The sequence below is a fragment of the Trichomycterus rosablanca genome, chromosome 22 (assembly GCF_030014385.1).
Source record: "Trichomycterus rosablanca isolate fTriRos1 chromosome 22, fTriRos1.hap1, whole genome shotgun sequence".
Lineage (NCBI taxonomy): Eukaryota > Metazoa > Chordata > Actinopteri > Siluriformes > Trichomycteridae > Trichomycterus > Trichomycterus rosablanca.
In genome coordinates this window covers 11722641-11748244 of record NC_086009.1, presented here as the reverse complement: position 1 = coordinate 11748244, position 25604 = coordinate 11722641, and the positions used below count along the sequence as shown (strand labels likewise).

The following is a 25604-nucleotide window of genomic DNA, read 5'->3' as shown; positions in this document are numbered from 1 at the left end:
TATATTTCAACATGTAACATTATTTATCTCTATTAATCTAAATCTGTTTCAATATTTGAAAGTCAGAGCAGTCACATCTCTGATTATCTTTCTTGAGTTTTGTATGAATGAGCACATATGTAGCATTTTGATCAAAATCACACCATTTTTTTTTTTTTTTCAAATGATCATCACACTTATTTTGGATTTACTGATCTTTATTATATTTTAATATAAAATAAATATAAAAGGATTTTTTAAACAAGGTTTGTAGGAGGTAAGGGACATTAATTTTGTATGTAAAAATAGTTTGACATTAATTCATGAAATTATACAAGACTTTAATAGATTTATTTATTTGCACAATAAAATTATTATAAAATAAATATCAAAATTAATTTAAAAACAAGGTTTGTAGTAGGTGAGGAAAATTAATTGTTTGTATACAAAAATGCAAAACATTTCTTGAGATCTATAGATGTATTCATCTCCATTATACATTTTTGACAAATTTTTTCAGACTTTATTGATACTTTTAAATGAATGGAAAATAAATACAAACGTTATTTTAAAAAAATATGTGGTTTGTAGTATTTAATGTGTTTGTATAAAAAATAGTTTGACATTAATCCATCAACACATTACAAGACTTGAATGGATTTATTTGTCTGTAATGAGTGCAGAGTAAATGTTTCCTACGTTTTTCTGTTAGTTTGATGATGGTCCCTAACGCGTTGGCTGAAGTGGGAGCTTGATCAGCGGTTTAATTTGAACCGTTCTTTAAACAAATACATGTAATCTTAAAATTACCATAAAATAGTGTTTGTAGTATGTTGCCCAAATTTATCTGTGTAAGAAATTATAAATAAAGTAGGTGTTAGGTGTTTTTTTTAACCATTTATATTAATCGAAATGGCGAATGTCAAACGAATGTTGAATATTAATCTAATTTTACCGCAGTAAATACTGTCCCGTTTGTACTTATCACTACCTGCAACATTTTAGAACAAATTATGTTTATTATCAGTTATGTACGATTTTAAAAAAAGCTGAGATGTACAGGGAAGTTTTAGTGACACGTACTGAAGTGTCTCTCCACATTCCTCCAAATCATTGTGGAAAAAAATAAAGTTTTCTTTCACTTTTCTTGTTTTTTCATTATTATTATTTTTCGAGGTTAAACCCGCATCTCACTCCGTATCGTAGCTGCGCTTGTTTGTCTCAGCGTTACGCGCACAATATAAAACTCCACACCCAGACCAGATCAGCGCTCATAAATAAACATCAAACATTTTAGTTTTTAAATGTTATAGTTATCTACATTTATGCAAGTGTCATCGATTAAAAAAGAACAGCAACGCAAATATAATTTTTAGACGGAGCTCTATAGTCACTAGTGCTATTTTAGAACATGCCCTGCGGGCGACTCACGTGGTCCCCTGTGGGCGACCAGGTGCCCGCGGGCACCGTGTTGGTGACCCCTGCTGTAGAAGTTGGGTGATGCAACAGGACTATGACCCAAAACACCAAAGCAAGTCCACAACAGAATGGCTTATGAAAAACAAAATCCGCCTGTTGGAGTGACCAAGTCAGAGCCCAGATATCAACCCTATAGAAATGCTATGGATTGACTTGAAGAGAGCCGTACACATGAGGTGTCCAAGAAACATGACAGAGCTAAAGCAGTTCTGCCATGAGAAAGAATGGGCTAAAATTCCTCCTGAATGATGTGCAGGTCTGATCCACAGCTACAGGAAGCGTCTGGTTGAGGTTATTGCTGCCAAGGGGGGGTCAACCAGCTATTAATTCCAAGGGTTCACTTACTTTTTCCACGACCACTTTGAATGAGCGCGTTCAATAAAGACCTGCAAGATCATATTTTTTTTTTTTTTTATTATTGTAGGCACATTATATTTGTCAATATGCTTGACTTGGATGAGGATCAGATCACATTTTATGACAAATTAACACAGAAAACCATAAAATTCCAAAAGGTTCACATACTTTTTCTTCCACTGTATGTTGCCTTCAAGGTGAAAAATTTTACTAGAAAGTCTATGGTTATTTCAGCAAGACAATACTTGAAATTATTTTCTATGCACTTTAGCAGTGCGGCTTTGTAGACGCAAATGAGCTAAGAGAGAAAATTAAGAAAGATAAAAGCCTTGCAGGTGATCATTAAAAAAAGGGGGCAAAATAGTTCGTTTTTTCCCCTTACAGTATGACTAACTAAATTATGGCCAATTGTTCCAATTTTCTGTTTATGGTTCTGAATTTTGTGTTTGCTTGTGAGCAAATGTAAGCTGTTCATCCCTGTGCTGCTTTTTTGGATTAACAAAGAAAACTATCAAATCAATTAAACTAAAACGACTGCAAAAAATAACTTATTATCTTTACACATACCTTTAGCTCTGGGGTATTTGCCCTGGCTCATGGTAGACACAGTATACTGGTACATTTGAGGAGCCTGGTATAGACAAAATCAAGACAAAACATTTCAATCAGACCTATATACAGATACACAAACTGAAAAACAAAGAATATGAGTGTGTGTGTATATACAGTCATGTGAAAAAGTTAGGACACCCCATGAGAACCTTTGTCTTTTTGAACATATTTAAACATATGGACATTTGAGCTTCATTTGAACAGTACTGAGAGATGGAGCTTATATAACTAAACAACAAAAATGTTAAAAAATACTTTTAAACTCAAGTTGTAAAATGTAATGAACAAAAATGGAAATTTATTGTGAGGAAAAAGTTAGGACACCCTACTGTATGCCCTAATAGCTGGTATTTTCCCATTTGGCTGAAATAACCTCAATTAGACATTTCCTATAACCATCTACCAGTCTCTGACATCGACTGGTGGAAAGTTTTTCCCACTCCTCCATGCAGAATTTCAGCTGTGTGAGGTTTGAGGGGTTTCTTGCATGCACAGCCCATTTCAAATCAGCCCACAGCATCTCAATAGGATTAAGATCCGGGCTTTGACCTGGTCATTCCAGAAGTCTTAATTTCTTTCTTTTGAGCCATTCCTTGGTGGATTTACTGGAATGTTTTGGGTCGTTGTCCTGCTGCATGGTCCACTTCCGCTTCAGTTTTTGGACAGTTTTTTACATTTTCCTCAAGCACCCTCTGATACAGTGAATAATTCATTGTAAATTCTATAATGGAGAGCTTGCCAGGCCGTGCTGCTACAAAGCAGCCCCAAATTATGACATTTCCACCTCCATGCTTCACAGTTGAGTATGAGGTTCTTGTGCTCAAATGCTGTGTTTGGTTTGCGCCAAAGATGTCTTCTGTTACTGTGCCCAAATAAGTCAACTTTGGATTCATCTGTCCAAAGCACATTGTTTCAGAAGTCCTGGTCTTTGTCTAGGTGTTCTCTGGTAAATTTTAGTCTTGCCCTGATGTTTTTTTGACAGCAAGGGTTTCTTCCTTGCACACCTCCCATGAAAATCAAACTTGTGCAGTCTCTTTCTGATGATAGATGCATGTACCTTCCCTATCAACTGTGGCAAGAGCTACCTGTAGGTCCTGTGATGACATTGAAGGATTATTGGAGACTTCTTTATGCATATTGCGGTCTGCCCTTGGGTTGAACTTGCTAGGACGGCCTGACCTGGCCATGTTGGCAGTTGTTTTAAATGTTCTCCACTTGTAAAATATTTTCTGGACAGTGGAATGGCTGATTTCTAATTGTTTTGAGATCTTTTTAAATCCTGTCCCAGACTAATATGCATCTACAACCTTATTTCTGAAGGCCTCAGAGAGCTCTTTAGAACTCACCATGGTGATACCACTCACTTCAACAATCATAGGCAAACCAAACTAATGTCTGAGGTTTAAATAAAACTCCAATGTCCTCTAACGATGGTCTATTCATTGCAGCTGATGTGGTGCACCTGATTCTAATTTTAGACATTTTTAAGTAGTATTAAATGTGGGGGTGTCCTAACTTTTTCCTCACAATAAATTTCCATTTTTGTTCATTACAATTTACAACTTGTGTTTAAAAGTAATTAAAAAAATGTTTTTGTTTAGTTATATAAGCTCCATCTCTCAGTACTGTTCAAATGAAGCTCAAATGTTCATATGTTTAAATATGTTCAAAAAGACAAAGGTTTTCATGGGGTGTCCTAACTTTTTCACATGACTGTATATACAGTGTATCACAAAAGTGAGTACACCCCTCACATTTCTGCAGATATTTAAGTATATCTTTTCATGGGACAACACTGACAAAATGACACTTTGACACAATGAAAAGTAGTCTGTGTGCAGCTTATATAACAGTGTAAATTTATTCTTCCCTCAAAATAACTCAATATACAGCCATTAATGTCTAAACCACCGGCAACAAAAGTGAGTACACCCCTAAGAGACTACACCCCTAAATGTCCAAATTGAGCACTGCTTGTCATTTTCCTTCCAAAATGTCATGTGACTCGTTTGTGTTACTAGGTCTCGGGTGTGCATAGGGAGCAGGTGTGTTCAGTTTAGTAGTACAGCTCTCACACTCTCTCATACTGGTCACTGAAAGTTCCAACATGGCACCTCATGGCAAAGAACTCTCTGAGGATCTTAAAAGACGAATTGTTGCGCTACATGAAGATGGCCAAGGCTACAAGAAGATTGCCAACACCCTGAAACTGAGCTGCAGCACAGTGGCCAAGATCATCCAGAGCAGGGTCCACTCAGAAAAGAGCAGGGTCCACTCAGAACAGACCTCGCGTTGGTCGTCCAAAGAAGCTGAGTGCACGTGCTCAGCGTCACATCCAACTGCTGTCTTTGAAAGATATGCGCAGGAGTGCTGTCAGCATTGCTGCAGAGATTGAAAAGGTGGGGGGTCAGCCTGTCAGTGCTCAGACCATACGCCGCACACTACATCAAATTGGTCTGCATGGCTGTCACCCCAGAAGGAAGCCTCTTCTGAAGTCTCTACACAAGAAAGCCCGCAAACAGTTTGCTGAAGACATGTCAACAAAGGACATGGATTACTGGAACCATGTCCTATGGTCTGATGAGACCAATATTAATTTGTTTGGTTCAGATGGTCTCAAGCATGTGTGGCGGCAATCAGGTGAGGAGTACAAAGATAAGTGTGGCATGCCTACAGTCAAGCATGGTGGTGGGAATGCCATGGTCTGGGGCTGCATGAGTGCAGCAGGTGTTGGGGAGTTACATTTCATTGAGGGACACATGAACTCCAATATGTACTGTGAAATACTGAAGCAGAGCATGATCCCCTCCCTCCGGAAACTGGGTCGCAGGGCAGTGTTCCAGCATGATAATGACCCCAAACACACCTCTAAGACAACCACTGCTTTATTGAAGAGGCTGAGGGTAAAGGTGATGGACTGGCCAAGCATGTCTCCAGACCTAAACCCAATAGAACATCTTTGGGGTATCCTCAAGTGGAAGGTGGAGGAGCGCAAAGTCTCGAATATCCGCCAGCTCCGTGATGTCGTCATGGAGGAGTGGAAAAGCATTCCAGTGGCAACCTGTGAAGCTCTGGTAAACTCCATGCCCAGGAGAGTTAAGGCAGTTCTGGGAAATAATGGTGGCCACACAAAATATTGACACTTCAGGAACTTTCACTAAGGGGTGTACTCACTTTTGTTGCCGGTGGTTTAGACATTAATGGCTGTATATTGAGTTATTTTGAGGGAAGAATAAATTTACACTGTTATATAAGCTGCACACAGACTACTTTTCATTGTGTCAAAGTGTCATTTTGTCAGTGTTGTCCCATGAAAAGATATACTTAAATATCTGCAGAAATGTGAGGGGTGTACTCACTTTTGTGATACACTGTATATATATAAATATACATAAATATACATATATATATATATATATATATATATATATATATATATATATATATATATATATATATATATATATATATACACACCTGTACGGAATGACCCTGTATCGGTATGGTTGAGACATAGCTTAGATACTGAGGACTATAGATGGCTCCTTGCCCTGCAGGAGGTAGCACCACTGAGGGGCTTGGAGGTGTAGGTCGAGGGGGTGTGGGGGTTGCCGAGGGCTTCACCTGAACACCAAACACAATATAAGCCGTAATGTTTCAGCAAATGTTATTACAGACAATATAGGCTGGGACTATAATGTAATAATGTAATTTTAATAAAACATCTGTGGATTTGTGACAAGAAATTATAGTGTTGGAACTGATGAAATGTACAACAGGTGCTTAGAATACAGCCTGTATTTTTCCTGGTGAAAAGTTAATTTCAATCAATGAAGTTGAATGGTTAGGGATCTATAGCAAACTCACTAAATATTTATTATTAATCAGTGGCATCAATATAGCATGTATAAATCGGCAATAATGTGATTTACACAGATTCACTACCTTTTTAAACAAGATGCAGAACTAGAAAGTTTATTTGCATTGGTTTTAAAGTTCAATAAGAAAAGCATTTAGTAAACAAAAAAAGACTATAATTTGACATATGATGAAGTTCTAAAAAGAAAAAGGGGATGACAACTGTAATTGTACTTACCAAACTGAGGGGGGCCTTAGCAGGATTAAATTCTTTGGCATTCGGGTTTAGTGTGGATTTTTTTATTTGCCTGCAGAAGATATGAAAAGCAGGATTACAAAAAAGCTATACAGAACACTCATTAAACAAAATTACGAACAAATTGTCACTTTTTTTGCAAACAATATTTTATCCAATTTGTAACATTACACCTTCTTTCGTCTTGGGACAAAACATTATAAGAATGGGAGCTTACTGTCTCTGCTTTCAGGGTGAGAGGGATGGTACAACAACAGTTTAATTTTTGTCAAAATGCGTTGATTGTAGCAGTAGCTGTGTATCAGAATAAGAACATTAACACAGCCCATGGCTAGAACAGGTGATTCCGTTGGAATGAAGGAATTTGATGTAAATAAATATTGGAGGGAAGGGGTATTGCTAATGTGAGACTAAAAATTCTTAATCTTATTCATAGATTAAGGAAAATACACAATAAACAATAAAATGTAAAACCAAAAGGTCTTAGGATTATTCTAATTACATATTTAAATGAACTGTAAATGTAGCAACATCAACAATCTGCTTTGACACACATTTCCCATCTTTTTCTTTATTTTCCCAATTCTTTATTGCTGACTCCGTCTGCCCTTCCCTCCTTTAAGACAGCCAAGTTATGTCCTCTGTGCACCAACCAGGCAGCAGCACTGCTGAGAACCTACTGTTATCTATAATACTTGTGGACAAATGTGATTTTTATTTTCTATTGTTCGTGAATTTACAGCACAAAAAAACTAAAACAGCACTAGGTAGGTTTGAAAATTATATACTTTTGGATTGATTTTTAAATAGATTTTTTTTTATTAAAAGGCAGACAGCCTAGGCTATTTTTAACTGCAGAGGCATGCTTGCTACACTGCAGGCAAAACCTTATCATTTCAGAATAACATTACCACTAAGCACATTTACTCTATACAGTATGTAATTGTGCAACACTTTTGACTTTAACTGGGGAAACTGTGATGCTGAACCACATACGTCACTGACAAGCACTCAGTATCCAACACTTACTCAGTCACACCCTCGGCTCTCTCCACAGTCTCTGGCCTGCCATCCTCCTTGCCTGCGGTTCTTGCAGGTTGGGGGTGAACTGTTATATGCCCTTCAGCAATTGAAGATTGTGAGGAACCACCAGGCGTAGCTGTGGGAGTGATACTGGCCATGCTGGATGGTGGGGATGATGCAGCCAAACTTTCAGAACTTGTTTCTCTGGTCATTTCATCAGACGGAAGCTCACGTGGAGGAGTTGTGAGTGAGACTGTGGATGGGCTGGGGTCTGTCTGTGTGCTTTGGGTGGGGCTTGGTTGAGCATGATCACTGGCTGTAATGGAAGTACTAGAACTAGAGGGAGAGGAGCTGGACAGCAGCTGAAACAGATTGGGTATGAGATATTAGTTTAAGCAGTTAACACTTGTAATTAATGTAAAGACACCAGAGCTGACATCTCAAACTTGTCGGTTTGTATTTCAGCTCAGGATTCCTCATAACTGATGCAATTACGACCTCTGCTGGCTGATTGATGGCACCTGCACATAGACGAGGGACAATGTGGACAGGGTGTTTCTTCGTACATAAAGCTGATCCACATATAAATTTGCCTCGTGCTGGTGAAAAGATGCAGTCAGCTACTGTACATGTATCGAAAGGGGTGTGTGTTAGTACCAACTCTCCTTGGTCAGAGTCGAGGTCAATACAGTAGAGAGGAAGCGTAGTGCAATCGGGTAATTGGATACGACTACATTGGGAGGAAAATTGCAAAAAAAAAAAAAAAAAGTTTGATAAATATACCAATTCCAATAAAGTTGTGACCAATATTGTGCCCTATGGTGGACCAAGGTGTATGCCCTTACAAACAATGTCTAATCAATTTAAATTGCAACATATAAACTCTAGACGCATCTCAGGAATAATTAAAATGTACTGTATAGGCCTAAACACAATTTGGAATGCCACAGCAAAGTGTCTAAATACTTCTTTTAGTAAGATGTGTCTCAATTTTTTTTTTTTTACTTTATTATAGGTTGTAAGTGTAAATTGATGGGTAAAGATGGCAATTATATTCATTTAAAATTGAATTAAATAGAGTGCAAAATGTCAAGGAGTCCAACACTCGAGTCAGATTTTTCTTGTATAACAGATAGTGCCCAGTATAAACATAAGCTTTATTTAATTAGAACATTACCCAATGTTATGGCAATATTTAGCAAGATTTTTAAATATTGCATTTTGTCAATTTCATGCAGCCTTGATTTGACTTTAGGAAAGTGCATCTCTTATTCGATTAACCTATTTAGTTAATCCAATCTTGTAAAGAACTGCTAGCTACTGACTTTGTTCAGTATTTATTCTAAATGCAAAACTTGTTTATGTGACTGCCATGTTCACAACTTAAAAAAAAAAAAAAAATCCAAAGCTTAGTCGACAAAAAGCAGTGGTGCATTTAATAAACTGCTACAAACTGTTAATTAACTATTGATGGTCAGATAAACATTATTAGAATTTTGCTAAATTTGCATTCCAACTGAACAGTAATGATAAAGATGGTGTACAGTTTTAAAAGAGTACACTTAGTTTTAGGCAGCAGCTCAAGTGTTTGAACCATTAAGGATTTATTTAGAGTACATTAATAGAGACACCATTGGGAGTATTTTCCAGAAGTTCCAAACTTAAGGTGCAACAGCAAACCTGCTTGCCTGTGGGGAAAAGCCCAAAAGTTTACCCAGAGGCCTTAGCAATACCACAACAACAAAGAAAGTCCACTGTGATAACTTATGACACAGCCATATGGATCAGTGGCTTGTCTGGCACATGAAAGTGGGGGTTTATGACCAGAAGATTACCAAAAGAAGGGTCAGTGGCTATGTGAGGATGATTTTCTGCTTCGAGAAGTGGCAATCTTGAATGTGTGACATGCATTATTGATTCACAGAAATACCAAGGCATTTTAAGAATGTTATGTCTGCTGTGGTAAAATAAAACCTCTGTGATAATTGGACTTTCCAGTAAGACAATTATCCCAAGCACACTTTCATTTAAAAAAATAAATAACACTCACTGAGATTCTGCACTTGTGTCTTGCCTCACATCAAGGTTTAGTAAGGAGACTGAATATATAATTAAACCTGACCATTCAGAAATACTTAAAATATTAAAAAATACTTAAGTAAAAAAAGTTTATTTGGGTACTTCAATATAACATGCACAGACGAAAATAAATGAAGTGGACACTTACCCTAAATTCCTTTCCAAATTTACGGAGTTCCTCTATTTGTGACCTCTGCTGAAGTGAAGCAGCTGAACAAAACAGAGGAAGGGCCAGATTATTTTCTTTAGTTAGGGTTTGCTAAAACACCTATACAATTTTAATTAAAAAAATTTTTTTTAAACTACCTTTGCTGTTCTTGATTTCATGTGGACTGGCAGGGCCCTCGGTCCTCTCCTTAGATAATATCTCATTTACTAAGACAAACATAAATAAAAATGTTTAAAAAAGAAAATTAAAACAATTGTCAAAGAAAGATCCTAAAAAAGATGTGTTAAATTATGGGAAAATAGAGTTGCTCACCATCTACAGGAAAAAGAGGTATAGGACCAGGGGGTTTTGTGGTCACCGTGGCAACTACAGAGGTGTCCAGGTATGCAGGAGCAGCCAGAGACAAATCCTGGATGGGTGCATCAGGTTTGGGGGAATAAGAGACTGAAGACAGAAAAAATTTCATGTTGGCTTATGTTGTAACTATGATATGTTAATACATATACTGTAAATGACTGTCATTTATACACACTGGAAAAACGTAAAAGGGTGATTACCTGTATGTGATAAATGAGAGTTAACCGTGCGTGAACTTCTAGTCTGTGAAGGCCTCTGAGATTTAGGGGACGTTCTGGACGACACTATATTTAAAAAAAAAAAGTATAATCTTAACAATTCTTACAGTAGTGTTGTAGTCACACATTGGTCCAAGTCGAGTCTAAAGTCATACATGTACATATATGGCTATATAAAAAAAAAACTGTGCTCATGTGGTTTGTAATGTGTCAGTTTGTAAATAAAAAATCATTAATTTTGAAAATTTGCATTATGTCCAGGTATAATGGTAGAGCATTAAGATACTGTATCACTATTCTTTCATTAGCATGTTTATTTAGCACTCGTAATGCACTGCTCTGACTTCATTTAGAATGTTGAACTATTCCTACTCATTGTGTTTTTTACAATGAGTAAAAACATTACTGTTAATTATTCCTTAAAATTTAAACACTCAAGTCAAGTGATAAACTCAAGTTAAGAGTGACGTTTTAGAATGTTTAAGTTAAACCATTTCAAAACATTACTGGTTACAGATAAGAGCATCAGGATTGGGTATAAAACAGGGCTTAGTCTTGACAAGCACAGATGGGTTTTTGCTCACCACTTTGTATCAGACTTAGTAAGAACTGTCAACAAGTTCAAAAAGACTGCTTGTTAATATAAGATTGCTTTAAAGACTTTATACTATATACTGTACATGCGACTGTAAAAAGATTAAAGGGTTTCAGAGAAATCTCAGTCTGTTGGCCAGAAACCACCGCTGAATGTATGTAACCTTTGAGCCCTCAGATGACATTGCATGAGAAAGACACAGAGTGGGTGTGCATAACTAGCTTGCCTGTAGACCGGATCTGTCTCAAATAAAAAATTTATGGGTTATAAATATGAATGATGAGAAGAATCAGACAATGGTGATCACAGACTGTTGAGCAAGCCAAAATTCTACTTGCAACAGAATAACAATTAATATTCTCAGTACCCAACAGATTAAAAAGTGTGATTGATAGAAGTGATGTAACCGTGGTAAACAGGCATCTGTCCCAACTATTTTGAGCGTGTTGCATGCATGAAATTAATATATTTTCAAATACAATTACGTTAATCAATCAAAAAACACCGAAAATTTTAATTTGTACTTTTGTTAGTAAAGCTTAAACAGAATGAACATTATCCCAGAAACTTTTCTTCTTGCATTTGAAAAAATATTCCAACTTTTCCGGAAACACACAAATGACTAGTACAAGTAATTCTTATGTTGTATGTAGCACTTCTCACAACTTTAAATAGCACAACTAATATAACAAGTGGTTTCTCCAAATGCAATGGCACTCTTAATTACTACTGCAGTCTCTAAATTATTCAGTAGAGTAAAATCCCTTCTAATCAGGTGTTGTCTCAAGCACACCTAATACAACTAATCAAGGGCTTCATTAGTTGTATCAGGTGTGCAGGAGATAAAAAAAAAATTGTATACCTGAACTGGCTAGGGGTTTGCTAACCATGACATTTGATTGCATGTTAGCAAAGGCACTGAATGTTCCTAGAGTTATAGTTGATAGCATAGTTCACAAGTTTAAAGGAACACTGACTACACTGCCTGGACAAGGTAAAAATTCTTAAGTGAGTGCAGAAAGATCTGTGGCAGCAGACAATGAGATTTTAGTTGGCAGGGTAATATGCATACTAAATGCTTAAGGTCTCTATGCCCAAACGAAAAAGCGCAAGAAAATCTGGCTCCAATATGCTCAAATTATATAAATAAGCCCCAGAAGTTTTGTAATTCTTTTCTGTGAAGCAAAACAAACTGGAACTATGGATAAGCCTGTGTATAAGTGGTGTGTCTAAAGAAAGAAAAACAAAGCATATTCTAAAAAGAACACCCTGCCTACAGTGAAGCATGGTGGTGGCTCAGGGATGCTCCTGGACTTCTTAAAGTATCAGAAAATTCTGGCACAAAATATTATGCCATCTGTGATGTAAGTCTTGGGCATCACTGGACCTTTCAACAGGGCAGGGATACCAAGCATACCTCAAAGTCCACCAAGGCTTGGTTTCAGAAAAAGTCCTGAAAGATTCTGGAGTAGCTGTCATAGTTGCCGTGAGTTGACTTGAACGGCATAAAAAAATTTGGTGGGATTTGAAGAAGGTGGTAGCAGCACACAAACCTAAAATTATTAGTGAGCTAGAGGCCATTGCCCATGAGGAATGCTGTCAGAAGCTATTGTCTGGCTATGCATCACGTTTGCAAGAGGTCATAACAGCAAAAGAGTGCTTTACTAAGTACTAAATATGCTTGTCATGATGGGGTTGAATTATTCAGAGACTACAAAGTCATTTAAAGTGGCATTTAGAGCTAAATTCAGATAGCCCACTTGTTACAATAGTTGTGTTAATCTATTGTTTTTGTTTGATTGGTTTATTACAGCTGAAAGTTGTAAATTTTGCTAACAAACTTACTTTGAGGGTTGAATAATTTTGATTGCAACTGTATCTCATTATATCTTTATATCTCTTATATCCAGAATTTTGTAGTCATACTTGTTGAACTATATCTTGTACATTTGATTAGTAACACAACTGATCATATTTATGCTGTCATGTCATTTTTTAAAATACAGTTTTGGAGTTCTTACAATCAGAAGGTTTGTTATATGGTTCCAAATTTTTTTTATTCCTGCTGTAAACAGTTAGCTCATAAGACAGTGATATGCAGAACCTGGTCAGTAGTCTTGTTGATGGATTTTTTTTTTACATTTGATGCTCTGTATCAAAGCTTTGCCTTTTTGCCATGTTAATCCCTTTGTGTCACACACACATGCTAAAAACATTGTGAATGAAGCGTGCATTTATATTGTTTATAGTGTTTCTGGATGGAATGCAAGTCTGTTCTTAAAACGTTCGCCATTTAGCAGGAACCAGCACTACCTCTGGCACCAGCACTTTGTTGCTGGAAAAGAGGCATTAGTGATGCATCTTTTTCATGTAAGTTTGTTTTGTTTTATTAGGATTTTAATGTCATGTTTTACACATAAGTTCACAAGGTTATATCAAACACAGTCATGGACAATTTTGTATCTCCAATTCACCTCACTTGCATGTCTTTGAACTGTGGGAGGAAACCGGAGCACCCAGAGGAAACCCACACAGAAACAGGAAGAACATGCAAACTCCACACAGAAAGGACCTGGACCGCCCCACCTGGGGATCGAACTCAGGACCTTCTTGCTGTGAGGCGACAGTGCTACCCACTTAGCTACCGTACCGTGTAAGCAGATAGATAATGGGGCACACATGGAAAAGATTGAAATCCTCTTTTCTAGTGCAACAGAGGTTAAATAGAATGAAATGTAATATTTTGCTAGATACAGCAGCACCATCATTTAGCATGTCTAGGAAATGTATTTACTTATTTGGGGTTTTTAATGCCATGTTTAACACATATGTCATTTAATGGCAAAAGGGTATTATGTTTCTTTATTTTATCTTGTCTTTATATTTCAGTCTATTTTATATTTTCATTTTATGGCTGCAAGATAGGTTAAAACTGTTCTTGTGTAATATATATATATATATACAGTATATACAGGGGTTGGACAAAATAACTGAAACACCTGTCATTTTAGTGTGGGAGGTTTCATGGCTAAATTGGACCAGTCTGGTGGCCAATCTTCATTAATTGCACATTGCACCAGTAAGAGCAGAGTGTGAAGGTTCAATTAGCAGGGTAAGAGCACAGTTTTGCTCAAAATATTGCAATGCACACAACATTATGGGTGACATACAAGAGTTCAAAAGAGGACAAATTGTTGGTGCACGTCTTGCTGGCGCATCTGTGACCAAGACAGCAAGTCTTTGTGATGTATCAAGAGCCACGGTATCCAGGGTAATGTCAGCATACCACCAAGAAGGACAAACCACATCCAACAGGATTAACTGTGGACGCAAGAGGAAGCTGTCTGAAAGGGATGTTCGGGTGCTAACCCGGATTGTATCCAAAAAACATAAAACCACGGCTGCCCAAATCACGGCAGAATTAAATGTGCACCTCAACTCTCCTGTTTCCACCAGAACTGTCCGTCGGGAGCTCCACAGGGTCAATATACACGGCCGGGCTGCTATAGCCAAACCTTTGGTCACTCGTGCCAATGCCAAACGTCGGTTTCAATGGTGCAAGGAGCGCAAATCTTGGGCTGTGGACAATGTGAAACATGTATTGTTCTCTGATGAGTCCACCTTTACTGTTTTCCCCACATCCGGGAGAGTTACGGTGTGGAGAAGCCCCAAAGAAGCGTACCACCCAGACTGTTGCATGCCCAGAGTGAAGCATGGAGGTGGATCAGTGATGGTTTGGGCTGCCATATCATGGCATTCCCTTGGCCCAATACTTGTGCTAGATGGGCGCGTCACTGCCAAGGACTACCGAACCATTCTGGAGGACCATGTGCATCCAATGGCGGTGCCGTGTATCAGGATGACAATGCACCAATACACACAGCAAGACTGGTGAAATATTGGTTTGATGAACATGAAAGTGAAGTTGAACATCTCCAAAACACCCCAAAGTGGCTCAATAATATTTAGATCTGGTGACTGTGCAGGCCATGGGAGAAGCGAGTCAGGAAACGTTTTCCTCCACCAGCATCACGTAGTGACCTGGCCACTATCCTGCAAGAAGAATGGCTTAAAATCCCTCTGACCACTGTGCAGGACTTGCATATGTCATTTCCAAGACGAATTGACGCTGTATTGGCCGCAAAAGGAGGCCCTACACCATACTAATAAATTATTGTGGTCTAAAACCAGGTGTTTCAGTTATTTTGTCCAACCCCTGTATATACTGTATATACTGTATATATATATATATATATATATATATATATATATATACATACATATACACACACACACACACTATATATATATACACACACACACTATATATATATATATATATATATATATATATATATATATATATATATATATATATATATATATATATATATATATATATATATATATTTATTATGTAGCATCTTTAACCTACAAATGTACAAACTCATATGTCCCTTACCTCCATTAACAGATTGTGTTGACTCTAAGAGGGAATGGGGTATCAGGTGTGCGGCAGGAGGACTGGCATGGCCAGTCTCCAGAGTCTGGGGCTGAGCAGGTGGACTACACTGTGGAGGGTGAGGAGAGTACCCTCCTCTGACTGACAATGGACTAGTTCTGTCAGAAGATGGGGCAGGCTGACTGCTGCCAGAAGGGAGAGGCCTGGGGGAGGAGCTTGAGTTAGCAGGTCGATTTGTTCGATTAGGAATAGTGGACGCGCCACCTCTTTCAACTTTGGATCCACCCATTTCTCTCTCTCTCGCCCTCTGAGGTAAAGGAATGTACTTGCCTTCCCTATAAAAACAATAGTACATATTATAAACAACAATTAACACAAACTGCAATAAGACAAAATAATGTGATTGCATTACCTGCTACCAGAACTGGAGCAGCCAGGGCTTCCTCTTTCTCTGTCCCCTCCATCTCGCGTCACTGCACTGTACTTATCCTCTTCACTCCTCCCTTCATCGTTTTCCAGAGCCACCCTATGCCGGTACTGTGAACTTGCCTCAATCTCACTGGCCAGGCGCGCAGCTCGTGCCTCTCGCTGCCTGAAACCATCTGAGCTACCACGCTCTAAGGGAACCCTTAATTGCACAGTGTCAACCAGCAATTTTAATTATTCATGATAGAAATGTAAATATTTTAAAGACTTTATGATCCTAACAAATGTCCCCCCTTAGTTAAATGATAAGGTTAGTCTACCTTAAAAAAATCTAAAATTAAACTGCATCCATGTTTAAAGCTAACAGAGTGATGAGAGAGAGTGTAAACACTACTTTTACTAATCTTTCAGCTGTGTTAGTGAGAGAGACTTACGTGTACATTGAGAGGCTAGAGTCATAGGTAGACTTCACCCCGTATGTTTCTTCATTGAAGCGAAACATTTCACTGGCATCCCAGCCATTAGACTGCCACAGTAAAACAACAAAGAAAAAAAATACTTTCATAAGCTACATTTACATGCTACCTAGTCATTATGAGGCCAATACCAATAAAAATATCTACCAAATTGAAGGTGGATAGGTTAATATCCCAAATGTATGTAAACATCACTTAAATGTAATTTTTTTTTTATGCTGCATAATACAGTACACAGTACAGCTCTCTGTGAAAGTCTGCCACTGCCATTTGAAAAGAAAAGGCTGCCAACAAGAAAAGGCTGCCCCCACAAGGGGCATTTACAACTATACCACAAACAAAGTAGGGGTGAAGAGAGCAGTAGCAGCAATTATGAAATGAAAAATAGATTGGGAAAAATGACCTGGGATCAGTTTTGCGGCCAGTAAATTATGGCAGATGTAGGAACTGCTTGCCATAGCTGAGATACTAATTACAGTCATAGTATACATAGTCACAGTCATACAGTATTGTTCAGCTACTAACAAACCACTGATGATATAATAATGGGCCTCAGGACCTTGTTAATGAAATGGCATACTGAGCATACAGTGTATCACAAAAGTGAGTACACCCCTCACATTTCTGCAAATATTTCATTATATATTTTCATGGGACAACACTATATACATGAAACTTGGATATAACTTAGAGTAGTCAGTGTACAGCTTGTATAGCAGTGTAGATTTACTGTCTTCTGAAAATAACTCAACACACAGCCATTAATGTCTAAATAGCTGGCAACATAAGTGAGTACACCCCACAGTGAACATGTCCAAATTGTGCCCAAATGTGTCGTTGTCCCTCCCTGGTGTCATGTGTCAAGGTCCCAGGTGTAAATGGGGAGCAGGGCTGTTAAATTTGGTGTTTTGGGTACAATTCTCTCATACTGGCCACTGGATATTCAACATGGCACCTCATGGCAAAGAACTCTCTGAGGATGTGAGAAATAGAATTGTTGCTCTCCACAAAGATGGCCTGGGCTATAAGAAGATTGCTAACACCCTGAAACTGAGCTACAGCATGGTGGCCAAGGTCATACAGCGGTTTTCCAGGACAGGTTCCACTCGGAACAGGCTTCGCCAGGGTCGACCAAAGAAGTTGAGTCCACGTGTTCGGCGTCATATCCAGAGGTTGGCTTTAAAAAATAGACACATGAGTGCTGCCAGCATTGCTGCAGAGGTTGAAGACGTGGGAGGTTAGCCCGTCAGTGCTCAGACCATACGCCGCACACTGCATCAACTCCGTCTGCATGGTCGTCATCCCAGAAGGAAGCTGACGCACAAGAAAGCCCGCAAACAGTTTGCTGAAGACAAGCAGTCCAAGAACATGGATTACTGGAATGCCCTGTGGTCTGACGAGACCAAGATAAACTTGTTTGGCTCAGATGGTGTCCAGCATGTGTGGCGGCGCCCTGGTGAGAAGTACCAAGACAACTGTATCTTGCCTACAGTCAAGCATGGTGGTGGTAGCATCATGATCTTGGGCTGCATGAGTGTTGCTGGCACTGGGGAGCTGCAGTTCATTGAGGGAAACATGAATTCCAACATGTACTGTGACATTCTGAAACAGAGCATGATCCCCTCCCTTCGAAAACTGGGCCTCATGGCAGTTTTCCAACAGGATAACGACCCCAAACACAACCTCCAAGATGACAACTGCCTTGCTGAGGAAGCTGAAGGTAAAGGTGATGGACTAAACCCAATTGAGCACCTGTGGCGCATCCTCAAGTGGAAGGTGGAGGAGTTCAAGGTGTCTAACATCCACCAGCTCCATGATGTCATCATGGAGGAGTGGAAGAGGATTCCAGTAGCAACTTGTGCAGCTCTGGTGAATTCCATGCCCAGGAGGGTTAAGGCAGTGCTAATAATGGTGGTCACACAAAATATTGACACTTTGGGCACAATTTGGACATGTTCACTGTGGGGTGTACTCACTTATGTTGCCAGCCATTTAGACATTAATGGCTGTGTGTTGAGTTATTTTCAGAAGACAGTAAATCTACACTGCTATACAAGTTGTACACTGACTACTCTAAATTATATCCAAGTTTTATTTCTATAGTGTTGTCCCATGAAAAGATATAATAAAATATTTGCAGAAATGTGAGGGGTGTACTCACTTTTGTGATACACTGTAATTGCTTGTTGTACAGCACAGTTATATGTGGTTTGGGACAAAGCCAAAAAAGTGCTTACATTTATTTCCACCAATCTGGCTGCTTTCATTTTATAGAAAGAAAACATGATGTATTCGATACATGCCTCGTGGACAAGTGACTAGTTGTGAGTAGTTGAATAAGCCAATCAAAAGTCTTTTTTTTTTTTTTTTTTTTTTTTTTAACAATCAGGAAAAGTCATTCTACTTAACAGTTTTCAGTTGCATTATCATGTTTTAGAGTTATTTATACAAGATTAAACTCACAGCGTCTGCATCCAAATCATAATTTTCTCCATTGCTGTCTCCTCCATCCCACCTCTGAAGCACCTTCTCTCTTTGATCACCATTTATTTTGGACGAGCTAATTGCAGAGTCTGTAAAAGTATCTAAAAACACAATGGATTCATTCATAAAAGTATCATTTATTCGGTAAAGGGTATCTAAAAATATAAAATAAGTTTATATATAATGTATCATTTATAAGTAACACTGAAACTGATTGGACCTCAAATAACTACATTTACTGATTATGACATAGAATCCGTTATACAAAGACACACACCTCTTATCGCATAGTTGAGGTCCACGTCTCTGCAGGTCATAGTGATCAGGTCAATAGGGCTAAAAATCATGATGTCTGTGATCTCCTCCCTCTTGGGGTGCGTGGACACACCACTTCCACTGCCATCCCTATCCTCACTTCTTAACTTGTGCACAGCGTCTACTGCCAGCTCACACTGCACACAAATAAGAATAAGGTTTTTATACAAACTGTAAAATGCAACAAACAGACCCTGGCTTCTGGACTTGTTGCTGATGTTCCTGAACATGTCTGGATGAATTTGTCTTTGGTCCAAAGCACACAGCATCTACTTCTAAAAAGATCTGGAATACTGATTTACCTGACCACAATACATGTTTTTACTGTGTGATGGTCAATCCCAGATGACTCTGAGCCCAGAGAACTCAACGCCACTTCTGGACAGGGTTAACGTAAGGCTTCTTTTATGCAAAGAAACGTTTTAAGTAGCATTTGTGAATGTAACTCCATATTATAATGCCTGACAAAGTAATCCCTTGCCCATGTGGTTATATCAGCCATTTATAAATACCGGTTCCTCATGCAGCGCGGTCTAAGTAATGGGCGATCACAGTATGTTCAGCTTAGGCTTGCACCATTGTCATTTCTGCACTGAAATTGCTCCAGATTCCTTAGACCATTCAATATTATTATGCACTGTAGAACAAGAATTTTGCAAATTCTAAAGGGTCAGTCATTTACGATCAAGAATGGGTCAAGTCTGGCCACTCTGCAAAAACACAGTCCAAATATTAAAACTTTAAAGATTATTTTGACACAGTTGCAAAGAATTTAAAAATTACCATCTACCATTCAGAGAATCAAAATTTCAATATTTCAGAGAAATCTATGTATATAATGGGTAAACAGGATGGCACTGCATTAAAGCCAACATGCTTGTGTAATGAATATTAGCACGTAGGCTAGGGAATACATTCATTGCATCTACAAATGCATGTTAGGATGCTACTACATTAGGCTTAGAGACCGAAGCACTTATCTGAAATGGACTAAAGCAAAGTGGAACTGTGCAATGTTTTGGTGGACATAAATGTCAAGTTCTCTGGACCAGAGAAAAAGGAACATTTTTATTTATAATTTTAATGTCATGCTTCACACTTTGGTTACATTTATGACAGGACAGACAGTAACAAGTTACACATGATTAATAAGTTTAGTGTCAAATACAGTCACAGGCAATTTTGTATCTCAAAACTTACTGCCTTTAGACAGCGGGAGAAAACCAGAGCTTGAAGAGGAAATCAGCACAGACATGGGAAGAACATCCTAACTTCACAATAAGGACCTGGACTGCTCCACCTGAGAATCAAACCCAGGACCTTCTAGCTGGGAGGCAACAGCACTACCCACGGAGCCACTGTGCCACCACAAAGGCTTGGGTAATTTTCACATCAGTAAATGGACAATTTATGCATAGTGGCCCTTATTTATGTAAGACAACGCCAAGCTTTAACTTTAAAGTGCAGATGATAGACTGGGCAATCTGAAAGCAAGACCCATCTTCCATAATAAATGCATGGCACATTATGAACCCCAAAAAGCAATACAAGAGACAGGCATTGACCAGCCCAGATCATTAGGCAGCTGTACTGCTAGATCAAGCATGAAAGATATTAGGCAAGCAGCTCTTAAAAAGACAGTATTTCCAGTACGGAAAGCGAGAGCCTTTATCCACAAATAGTGAAAACAATGAACAGTAATGAACTTCGCCAGGAGTGCCCAGGCTAGGGCTGCACGATATTGGAAAAAACTGACATTGCGATATTTTTTTTTCCTGCGATTATATTGCGATATTAAAAAAATGCAGGAATTTTCACCACATTATTAATAATGCATGTATCTTACTCTAAATAAGGGGCTCATCTGTGAAAAAGGGTGGTGCCTACAAGGGATACAAAAGATTGACAAGCTACATCTTTGTACTCGGTTGAAACTGAGCATTAAACTAAGAAAGCTTCAAGATCACATGAGGGAATTAACAGGATTGACAAAATTGGTCATTTAATATTTTATTTCACAATCAAAACCTCAAGTAGTAAACATTATTTAAAAAAAAAAATACAAACAAAAGAGCAGCTTATACACCTCCGAGATTTCTTAGTTACTTAGATGCCTTAGTTACTAAGCACAATGCTGAGGCAGAAGGAGTGAGACTCGAAAGCGTCCTTAGTGAAGAAGGCAATCCCAGAATACACTGCGGCATCTCCTCTCAAACGTAAATAAATAATTATTAATTTTTAACGAGTGTTTTTCTTTGCAAGTTTGGGCTTGTCAGCAAATGTAACAGTTTTCTGTACACGAATCGAGATGTTATATTGACATGTTAGCGCCGTCCCACCTCATTCCATTGGTTTTAATGGCAAGATGCTAAATGCTAAATGCGAAACCCGATGGAATCGGGCGCGTTCCAATAACCTGCCTTCTAAGTCATTGACTTATTACGATCCTCTCTACTGTGGCAGCTGCCTATGTAGGTAGTACAGCAAGGCAGCTCACTAGGTTGTTGAACACACTGGTAGATGTGTCATGGAAAATGAGAACGATGTAAATTTTCGTTTTGTGTCAAGCAGCAAAAAAGTTTTAGCATGACGTATTTGATTTAATTTGCATTAAGTAACATCGCACGTCCTGCGATGTGACTATCGCGCATGCACACATCGCGATGTCGATGCTGAAACGAAATATCGTGCAGCCCTAGCCCAGGCTATTGAAATTTCACCAAGAACACACAGAGGACTCTTCCAGGTCAAAAAGAAGCCAGACAAACATGTGAAAAACTGTGGAGTTAGTTAGTTAAGGTCAATGTACACAATTCCACAATTAAACAGAACCTGAGCAAAAAGATGACATCACTGAGAGAGCTAAAAGGTCTAAACCACTGATGATTAAAAACAACGCAAAAGCTACTCTCACATTTGACCCCCAACAATTTTGGTATAATAATCTGTGGACTGATAAATTAAAGGTGGGAGTTTTTGGGAGGACATGGATCTCCTTACATCAGCCATAAAACTAGCACTGCATTCCACAATATGATCATACCAAAAGTCAAACATGGTGGTGATAGTACGATGAGCTGGGGCACAACTTGTCATAACTGACAGAACCATGAATTCTGCAATCAAAGAATCCTGAAAAGGGGAATGTCCATCAGTCAGTTCATATAGGTAAAGCTGGGTTATGCTGCAGGGCATATATCCAAAGCAACAGCAGGTCCACCTCTAAATGGTTCAAATAAAACAAAATGTATATTTTGACGTGACTCAAAGTCAAAGTCCTGGTTGTGGCAGACTCAAAGTCCTTAAATGGGCAGTTCATGCTTGGAAAACCCACCTATGTAGCCAAATTAAAACAATTCAACATAGAACAGTGGGCCAAAATTCCTTCACAGTCATGTAAACATTTATCGCAAGTTATAGCAAACATTTAGCTGATACTGTCACAACCACTTAGGTTTTGAATAAATCTTTATTTTACTAAATGAAATAAAATTATTTAAAAGCATTCTGCATTTACGTGTTGTCTTAAAGGTCGTAGATCTGAAACGTTTAAGTGTGACAAATTGCCAAAAGTAGAACCAGGTGAAGGGCAAATACTTCATGGGACTGTATGGTGGAGGTTTCGTCAAGTTGTGAGGATGTTTTTCCTCCAAAGGCCCAGGGCGCTGTTTATTGTCAAAGGAAGGTTGTACAAGTCAAGTCCAAATCAGGTCTCAAGTCAATAGAACACAAAGCATATATGGTAAATGTAGTGTATATATATATATATATATATATATATATATATATATATATATATATATATATATATATATATATATATATATACAGTGTATCACAAAAGTGAGTACACCCCTCACATTTCTGCAGATATTTAAGTATATCTTTTCATGGGACAACACTGACAAAATGACACTTTGACACAAGGAAAAGTAGTCTGTGTGCAGCTTATATATCAGTGTAAATTTATTCTTCCCTCAAAATAACTCAATATACAGCCATTAATGTCTAAACCACCGGCAACAAAAGTGAGTACACCCCTTAGTGAAAGTTCCTGAAGTGTCAATATTTTGTGTGGCCACCATTATTTCCCAGAACTGCCTTAACTCTCCTGGGCATGGAGTTTACCAGAGCTTCACAAGTTGCCACTGGAATGCTTTTCCACTCCTCCATGACGACATCACGGAGCTGGTTGATATTCGAGACTTTGCGCTCCTCCAACTTCCGCTTAAGGATGCCCCAAAGATGTTCTATTGGGTTTAGGTCTGGAGACATGCTTGGCCAGTCCATCACCTTTACCCTCAGCCTCTTCAATAAAGCAGTGGTCGTCTTAGAGGTGTGTTTGGGGTCATTATCATGCTGGAACACTGCCCTGCGACCCAGTTTCCGGAGGGAGGGGATCATGCTCTGCTTCAGTATTTCACAGTACATATTGGAGTTCATGTGTCCCTCAATGAAATGTAACTCCCCAACACCTGCTGCACCCATGCAGCCCCAGACCATGGCATTCCCAGCACCATGCTTGACTGTAGGCATGACACACTTATCTTTGTACTCCTCACCTGATTGCCGCCACACATGCTTGAGACCATCTGAACCAAACAAATTAATCTTGGTCTCATCAGACCATAGGACATGGTTCCAGTAATCCATGTCCTTTGTTGACATGTCTTCAGCAAACTGTTTGCGGGCTTTCTTGTGTAGAAACTTCAGAAGAAGCTTCCTTCTGGGGTGACAGCCATGCAGACCAATTTGATGTAGTGTGCGGCGTATGGTCTGAGCACTGACAGGCTGACCCCCCACCTTTTCAATCTCTGCAGCAATGCTGACAGCACTCCTGCGCCTATCTTTCAAAGACAGCAGTTGGATGTGACGCTGAGCACGTGCACTCAGCTTCTTTGGATGACCAATGCGAGGTCTGTTCTGAGTGGACCCTGCTCTTTAAAAACGCTGGATGATCTTGGCCACTGTGCTGCAGCTCAGTTTCAGGGTGTTGGCAATCTTATTGTAGCCTTGGCCATCTTCATGTAGCGCAACAATTCGTCTTTTAAGATCCTCAGAGAGTTCTTTGCCATGAGGTGCCATGTTGGAACTTTCAGTGACCAGTATGAGAGAGTGTGAGAGCTGTACTACTAAATTGAACACACCTGCTCCCTATGCACACCTGAGACCTAGTAACACTAACAAATCACATGACATTTTGGAGGGAAAATGACAAGCAGTGCTCAATTTGGACATTTAGGGGTGTAGTCTCTTAGGGGTGTACTCACTTTTGTTGCCGGTGGTTTAGACATTAATGGCTGTATATTGAGTTATTTTGAGGGAAGAATAAATTTACACTGTTATATAAGCTGCACACAGACTACTTTTCATTGTGTCAAAGTGTAATTTTGTCAGTGTTGTCCCATGAAAAGATATACTTAAATATCTGCAGAAATGTGAGGGGTGTACTCACTTTTGTGATACACTGTATATATATATATATATATATATATATATATATATATATATAGTATATACACACACACGTATATACACACACGTATATACACACACGTATATACACACAGTACTTCTGACAAACCATTCTTAAATCTTAATTCCATTGTAATGTAGGCACTATGCTTACTTTTGAGCTTAGTGTTTTAAAAATCCCCTCATACACACTGCCATTCTTCACCCGGACATCACACCTGGAGCCCTAAAAAGGAATAATTAAAAAAAGAAAAAACAATTCAGAGAATAATATTAAACAGAAAAATATACAATAATCCAGTTACTAGGTTTACATGTAATTCTTAGTGTCAAAAGGGGACAGCTAGGTCAGAAGCAACCCCAGCATGATCAATTCTTTCCCGTTCTTTCATAGCATGGATGCTAAAAATTCCGTTGTCTTGTTCTAGTTCTGTCATTTTTCTTTTTGGGGTGTTTTACTAACCATAGTGGTATTTTTGGGTTCATTATCTCTGCTCCCCACCCTCCTTAGAGCCCTACTTAAAGATACACAGAGACACAAAACTCCAGCAGATGTGTATCTCTGATACAGTGAAGGTATACTGAAGCAGACATGCATATGTTTGGTTGACTCTCAGCCATGGCCTCAGGGACAAGCCACATGGCAGATGTAATAACTACTAGGTGGTGCACCAGCTGATTGATTGGAGCAGCCTTTTCCAAACTTTTGTCTATGTGAAGTAAAAGCCAAAGCATTGTGTTGGAGAAGTGGCGGCATCCTCTAAAGCAGTGGTTCTCAAACTGTGGTAGCAGCACGAGGTGGTACGCCAGATAATCTTGGAAAAGTAATTACATGCACCGAAAAAATAAATAATTTAATAATTATAAATAAAAAAAATAATATGAAACTAATGTGTTTTTAAAAATATTCGGGGCTATGCAGACACCGTACTTCATTACGTCTATACTTCACGTTCGCGGTTTCCATCTCGGGATCCAAAGACA

The 25604-nt window shown here is 38.7% G+C and overlaps 1 protein-coding gene across 2 annotated transcripts in view; it reads right to left on the bottom strand.

The window, feature by feature from the left end:
* atxn2l (ataxin 2-like) overlaps positions 1 to 25604 on the bottom strand; it is a 46492-nt gene that overhangs the window by 8045 nt on the left and 12843 nt on the right. For both annotated transcript variants that reach the window (XM_063018769.1, XM_063018768.1), the window contains exons 5-18: positions 24775 to 24846; positions 19108 to 19282; positions 18810 to 18931; positions 16305 to 16396; positions 15857 to 16072; positions 15445 to 15779; positions 10370 to 10453; positions 10125 to 10256; positions 9950 to 10018; positions 9792 to 9853; positions 7571 to 7926; positions 6524 to 6593; positions 5905 to 6051; positions 2383 to 2446 (exon numbers count right to left, since the gene is read on the bottom strand). In XM_063018769.1, coding sequence (XP_062874839.1) covers positions 2383 to 2446; positions 5905 to 6051; positions 6524 to 6593; positions 7571 to 7926; positions 9792 to 9853; positions 9950 to 10018; positions 10125 to 10256; positions 10370 to 10453; positions 15445 to 15779; positions 15857 to 16072; positions 16305 to 16396; positions 18810 to 18931; positions 19108 to 19282; positions 24775 to 24846 — 1996 coding nt within the window. The remainder of the gene's footprint in view (positions 1 to 2382; positions 2447 to 5904; positions 6052 to 6523; positions 6594 to 7570; positions 7927 to 9791; positions 9854 to 9949; positions 10019 to 10124; positions 10257 to 10369; positions 10454 to 15444; positions 15780 to 15856; positions 16073 to 16304; positions 16397 to 18809; positions 18932 to 19107; positions 19283 to 24774; positions 24847 to 25604) is intronic.